A 7,029-nucleotide genomic window follows, 5' to 3' on the forward strand; every position below is an offset into this window, starting at 1 on the left:
AAAGTAAACAATAAATACGCATATAATAGTATATAAGAAGTTCAAAAGTTTTTTTTTTTTTTTGGGTCTTGTGTTTTGTCTTAAACTCTTGGTCTAGTTGGTTCGAATAATGTATAGTGACAGTAAATGAATAGTAAAAAATGTGATAAAATATAAATTAATATTATTAACTTTTTAATATAATAAAAAAATAATTTTTTTAATGTTTTTTGGGTTACGGGTTAAAACCCGACCAACAAAAAACTAATTTTTAATACTCGAACCCGAAACCCGTGTGGGGTATTTTTCGGGTTGAACCCGACCTGACCACACAGGTTTTTAAATTTTTAGTTTTTTTTTGCAACGGGTCGGGGTGGGTGGTCAGGTTTTTCGGGTTTGCAGGTCTACATGTTCAGCCCTAGTAGCAGTGGCGAATCAAGAACTAAAGTTAAGGGTATGTCTTTTTGTTAGGATTTGAATTCGTAATCTCTATAATATGTATAAGATAACTTAATCACGCCAAAATTAATATTATATTTATTTTATTACTTTTAATTACAAATATATGTTATAATTGACCAAAATACATATACAATTTTTTTCAATATTGTTTAAGCTAGAGTTGAACATCAGACAGATTTGTCGGGTTTTAGGTTCAAAAAATTATACTCGAACCCGACTAGTGAAATGCTCGAGTTGGTCTGGTTGGGTGACCCGATTGACTTGGTCAACTCTATTAACTTTTTTTTTTTTGAAAAAAAAAACTCAAAATCTATTTAGTTTTTTTCTATATATTAAATTAAGTAAAGTTATAACACTATAATTTATATTCATTAGATTAAAATTAAAAAAAAAAGTATAAATTTGAAATCTAAAATACAAAATCAATTTTCAAACTATATATAATATATTATATTTATAATAAAAATAAAAACAAAATTAATTTTTTTTTATTTTTAATATATTATATATGTAAAACAAAATAAAAAAATAAAAATTTAATTTTCTCTTGGTTTGCGGGCGGGTTCGAGTCTAACCTAATAACTGATGTATATAAAATGATGAAAAAGGTAATACTCAAGTCAATACAAACTCTGTTATTTTCTTAAACATACCTCATATAAGGTCCAGATTTTTTATTATTCGGTCTAGACAGAAACATGTAGTATCAGTTACTTCCAAATGTTCATTTAATAAATCCAAAACGGAGTTTATACTGACAAAACTAGAGGAAAATTACAGTTTTACAAATATTGGGTACTTATGCCGCTAAAAATAAACATTGGGTTTATGCCGCTTACAAACTTAAAACTTTGGGTACTTATGCCGCTATTTACCCTAAAAAAATCAACTTACGAATCAATCTGTGTATCGGGTTACACGCCTAAACAGAGCAATATTTTTAAATTTTATGAGTTGGCTGGGTCAGATCCGAGTGGATTAATCGAGTCCGAATCAACCCCGACCAAAATGTTCAATTCTAATCTAAGCCACCAAAAGAGTGGAAACAACATGATCTTTTTTTCTTCACAAACTAAAAAATAAAACCTAGCTAACCAACCGTTTTTCTTACCGTTATAGTGTGTCTCTTTGTCTCTCTGTGTATAAATATACAGATTTTGGCGCCAAAAAGAAAGCAAAGAAACATGCTCGAAGCGAAGAGCTTGAGAAAGGCGGTGGTTCCATCCACTCTTATCCCCAATCCATCTCCCGCTAATCTCCAATCCTCTCGTCTCGCCCTCCATGTATTCCCCTAACCCTAACCCTAACCCTAACATCGTATCTCACTCCCCCCTGCTTTAATGCTTTTCATTCCTTCCTCAGGTCTCCCATGACGTTTCCTCATGTTTCGTTTACATCGCTTCCGATTGCCATATTTACAAGCTCCAGGTACTTTAACCTTTCAATTTTCTTGCTTTTTCTACTTTCTATACTCTGGAAATTTGATTTCAAGATACTCAGATTGTCAATTGTTGTTTATTTCATTGGGTTCAGATTCCACTGGACGATTCTTTGCTCAGTAAAGGAAAAGAAAGCCTTCTTATTCCTATATACACCGAGGTATTGTATCATGATTTAGTGTTTGAGGGTTCATTTTTCTCAATCTACGTGTAGTCTTGATATAGGTGTTGTACTGCTTATATGAACTCTTTAAGGTTACGAACTCTTCGTTGGTTAATCGCTGCCCACATCGTTCAGAAATTCAGAGTATAGTGCTTGCAGAAAGTGAGAGTAAGTCATGTTTGAAAAATCGAGTTAGTGACATAATGTATGACTTTTAGCGATTTAACTGAAATGAAATAGAAGCTGTTTTCCTGAATTTGTAGGCACTGGATATTTACTTTTGGGAAGTGTGGATTCCCATGGGGACCTCATTGTGTCTAAATTAGATGTTAATGGTGAAGGTAAGAATTTTCATTTATCTTATTTAATGTAATGATATTCTTATTCTTCTAATTAAGAGCTATAAGTACTCAATAGAATGTCAAATATTTCTTGGTGGTTCTTAATGAGGTCTTCCGTGATGATTATTTTTAAATTGATCGACCTTTTCTCCAATGCCTCATCTTTCAGGAATTGTCTTTGCAAAATTTACGTTTAATAACAATCTATATCTAGCTCCACTCAAATGCAAAAGCAAATGGGTCAAAATATCACAATAAAGTTTACGTCAATTGATAAGAAAAGAGTTGTTAAAAAAACGACAAGAAAAGAGAACTATGCTAAGTGATGATATATAAGCACCCCATGCAGGTGTATGTGTATACATATATATATATATATATATTATATGCATAAGCTTGTGTCTGTTGTTTATTTCTCCTATAATTTAGATTTACTTGATCCTGTATGAAGTTTCACGGGAGGCAGAATAGGCTTTGCCTTCTTTATTATTTTGGTAGAATACATTTCTATGTAGGCTTGATTTATGCACGACTTAGTCTTGCAGTATAGCTAAAATGATAGTCGTTTTTTTTATGGCTAAAATGGCATTCATACTAATTGAGCCTGTCTTTTTGTACATTTGATTCGAATTGTGAATTGTAGTGCTAACACATTATTTGGATCATTTAATTCTTCAGATGTTGATAGGCTAACATACACAGTATCACCTCGTGATTGTGGTATAAGAGAGAGTAGTTGGGCTGGGCTGTGCTTTAGTCCAAACCAACTGTCTATGGTATGCAGTTGCTCTAATATATTAAATCCTAGATGAGCTCTAGTTTATAGATTATGTCTTATCTATCTGTAAAGGCTAAAAACATATTGACCCTTTGAAATGAACTTGTTCACATTTTTGATTATAATATCAATTGTATAAATAAATAGTTTCTTGGATTTGTGCTGGAAATTTCTTGTTCAAATTTTTATTGTAATATCAAAAGCATAGGCAAATCCCCAGACTCAAGAACCTTGGGTAAAAGTGAATGTTACCCTCTATGCTTGACTGAGCTTTTATTTCAGGCAGCTGTGGCACGTGGCTTTTGTAAAACTGTTGATGTTTATGATCAGGACATCCATGTCCGAACTTTTCGTACGTAAGTCATATGAGGTTTCTTCTTATGGTTTCAACTTCATACATTACTTGCTGTTTTTTGTTGCTCCTGTTTCACTTTAACTGGCAGTGCACTTCAGAATCACAGAAACAGACAATTTTAAGAACAACCATTTATAAAAGGAGAAAGCTGTCTTAAGATGATTGCATCACATATTTTCTTGTTATGAAGTTGTGCTATGAAAATCTTGCTCTCACTGTCGCTGATATGGGGTTTAGTAAAAGGATAAATGGATTTTCTGCAATCAAACTAATGTGACTGAACTTTATGTTAGTTGGCATTAAGGTGTCGCCTCACTCGTCAATTGTAATTTTTATTTTGTGTCATGGTCTTGATGTTCTTGGAATATGATTTTTTGGGATGGTTCTTTCTTTAAAAATGGAAAATTGATCACTTCCAGAATACATATTAGTTGTGCTTTCGCTATCTGTTTATTAGAAAGATGAACGTTCTCCTGTTTTTTGTGGCTAGAGAGAGACAGAGTAGAGACAGAGTTCCATCAAATTTTTGGATCTTTTAATCAATTTTTGCCACTTTTTCAGGCTATTGTATCCATCAGCCGTGAGCTTCATGCATAATTCTTGTAATGCGAGTGGAAGTAATATTTTAGCTGTTGCTGAAGGTTGCCAGGTAAAATGCTACATTACATTGTTTCTAAATGCTGGCATGAGCTTTGTTATCTGTACTTGCTTATTAGATTTTTATTTATTTGCTTCCTTTGGCAAATTTACTGTAGCTGACATTATGGGACTTGAGAATGAAAGCAAATGGCGGTTGCCTGCAAAGGATTTGTGGCTCTGTTGGTGATATATATTATGCTCTCAGCAGTTCTTCAACTGGTAACATTGCAATCGGTGGAGCTGACCGTACTGTGACTATCTACGATCCTCGCAAGTTAGTGGCCTTAAACCATTCTACTTAGCTTGCTTACTGGTGATGGCTAGTTGATTTTAAGTTCAGTGGCTATGTATTGTTATTACATTAATTTTTAGATGAGAAAAGGACCGAACAGGGTGGTCCTTTTTATAGCTGTTGGGGAAACACAGTTCTGAACCCTAAGAGGATATCATATGGAAATGATCTTTATTGTCCACTTATACAAAACCTTAGAATGGAGCAACTGAATTTTTGTTTTTACTTTCGATAAATTTATTTTTTGTTATGTTGTATTAAATACAGATGGTCAGCATTATCTAGATGGGTTCATTGCTCAAAATATGAGGTCAGTACTTTGCTCCATATCTCTTTTTGTATTATAATTTCCTGCTATTTGTATATGTATACTGTCTCTATAGATATCATCTCCTTGATTAAACTGTTTTATTAAGCACAGCCAGGAAATTCAAAAATCTTTTAGAGATTATTCTTTTTACATGGTGCATGAAGCTGGTCAGATTCTGGCATTGCTTTTTTGTTTTATTATTATTATTATTATTATTATTATTATTATTATTATTATTATTATTATTATTATTATTTTTAATTGTAAAGGTCTTTCAAGTTTGTCTTCAATTATTAAGTTCATGGGTGAAGAGAAGCAGAGTCAGGCATATATTTGTTAGTTGGTTGAACTTATTGGGAATGAATGTCTAAAATCTCTTTCTTGCCACTCTGAAGTTGTCTTTTTTCACTAAAACTATTGAAATTCACAATATAAGCTTTCTTTTTGCAACTAGGGATAACTTGTGTCTTTGGTACTGCAGATAACTGGACTTGCTTTCTCTTCAAATGATCCTGACTACATCTATATACAAGGAGTTGATTATGAGGTATTGTTGCAAGTATTTACGTCAATGTCACTTGGTGCTTGATTTCTTCAGCCTGTTTACTCAATTTCTAGCTAGTAGTTTAGTACCTTTCACATTAATAAACAAGTTTTCACCATCAGTTATTTACATGACATGCCTGTTTTTGTGTTATTATAATCTTTGATGAAATTCAGGAAGCATCATATCCGATGCTTATAATTTCTCTCGCTTCCACGTGATTTTTAGGACATTGATTCTTACGGGTGTTTGCAGGTACTTTGTGGTGATTGGAAAACAAACAATAAGATATTCTCATTTAGAGGAGACTCAAACTGGCTTGGTTTTAGCAAGGTACACATTACTCATGCTGTTTTGCTATATCATATATTGTGTAGTTGCATACATTTTGAATTTAACAAACACAATAAATAGGAGGTTCAAGTTTTCAACATTTGAAAACATCAACTGTTGTATTTTGAAAACGCTGTAAGAGACAATCCCATTCCCATCCCCCTTAAAGCTTTGCTTGGATTCACTTTTCTTTTAGTTTTTGTTTGGAAATTTTCCTTGGCCTCATTTGATAAAACACCAATTTATTTACACAAATCTTATGGACTATTTCAGTGCCACAACAGAGATGTTCTGGGTGGTTGGTGCGATTCGGGGAGCATTTTTGTGGCTGATGTTGTAGCGAAACAGAGCGAGATAGATGAAGGTTTTGTCAATTGATCCTCCTTTTAATCTACTCTAGTAATCTCCTTTAGTGTTAAATTTACATTTTGTGCTCTTTCACGTGACAATTTTACTTAACCAAATCTTCTACACATCATCAACAAGTTGTCATTTGTAGATTTCATTCCCAAATCAAACTATCAGGAACGAAATCATACATTAGATTTTTACCTAGAACTAATTGACTGTTAGCCATTATTTATTTTGAAACTAGGATCCCTCTCTAGCCAACCCTACAAAACCCTACAACTGTTAACCTTTATAACCCACACAGGAGTTATCAAATTCAAAAGCCATTTTCTTATTACAGGCAGGCATTATTTGTTGTCAGTTTGATGAACAAACCCATCTGACTATAAATCTTTCTAAGTGGACCATTTTCGTATTTGAGCCACTACTACTTGGGTAATGGGTTGGGTCCATGTTATGGGCTGTTTTTGAGCTAAACTTGATGTTTTAAACTCCTGTCAGTGCTTCCATTTTTACTCCTATTCTAACTGAGGAGATTGTAGGATAAGATTTCATTGACAACAAGACATTTTTTTTTTTCTGAAGATGCCCAAACAGTGTATGCTCTATTCTATTATGAAATTATTTTTTGGTGCACTTTTACCACCGCATTAGGGACCATATATTTAACTCTTGTGGTCCTTACCTTATCATAGTGTTTCAATGTTTAATAATAGGTCAATAGTCAAAGGGGCTCAGGGTATATTTGTTCGGGAAAATTTGTAGTAAATCTCGAGCTGTTTTGGTAGACTCTATCATCTATTTTGGTACTCAGACGAACTTTTAAGTCTATTGTTTTGTATGGTTGTGTATTTCCTAGTTATTTAGGGTCACTTATAATTTTTTTTAAATTTTAACTAATTTACAGTACCAAAAATAAAGTTAAAATAATTGTTTACCACACTTAAAAAAAAATAGTCACATAGTTCTAATAAATTGTACACATTATAAATAGTAGTGTAGCACTTTTTTTTGTCTCTAGATTATAATTTAGATAAATATAA

The 7,029-nt window shown here is 32.7% G+C and overlaps 1 protein-coding gene across 1 annotated transcript; it reads left to right on the forward strand.

The window, feature by feature from the left end:
• The first annotated feature begins 1,497 nt into the window (after nucleotides 1–1,497).
• Nucleotides 1,498–6,785, forward strand: LOC115709266 (uncharacterized). The gene is made up of 13 exons (XM_030637329.2): nucleotides 1,498–1,724; nucleotides 1,804–1,869; nucleotides 1,975–2,040; nucleotides 2,136–2,211; nucleotides 2,307–2,384; nucleotides 3,063–3,160; nucleotides 3,445–3,518; nucleotides 4,079–4,166; nucleotides 4,273–4,430; nucleotides 4,716–4,758; nucleotides 5,240–5,305; nucleotides 5,558–5,635; nucleotides 5,909–6,785. The coding sequence occupies exons 1-13, from the start codon at nucleotides 1,626–1,628 to the stop codon at nucleotides 6,011–6,013; spliced, it is 1,095 nt and encodes a 364-aa protein (XP_030493189.2). The 5' UTR covers nucleotides 1,498–1,625; the 3' UTR covers nucleotides 6,014–6,785.
• The last annotated feature ends 244 nt before the right edge of the window (nucleotides 6,786–7,029 follow it).

Source organism: Cannabis sativa, chromosome X (genome assembly GCF_029168945.1).
Source record: "Cannabis sativa cultivar Pink pepper isolate KNU-18-1 chromosome X, ASM2916894v1, whole genome shotgun sequence".
Classification (NCBI taxonomy): Eukaryota; Viridiplantae; Streptophyta; class Magnoliopsida; order Rosales; family Cannabaceae; genus Cannabis; species Cannabis sativa.

Coding starts and splice junctions, on each gene's coding strand:
- LOC115709266 (XM_030637329.2), top strand. CDS start 1,626: ATGCTCGAAGCGAAGAGCTTGAGAAAGGCGGTGGTTCCATCCACTCTT. Junction 3,161..3,444: donor GTCCAAACCAACTGTCTATG/GTATGCAGTTGC, acceptor CTTTTATTTCAG/GCAGCTGTGGCACGTGGCTT. Junction 4,759..5,239: donor TTCATTGCTCAAAATATGAG/GTCAGTACTTTG, acceptor TTGGTACTGCAG/ATAACTGGACTTGCTTTCTC.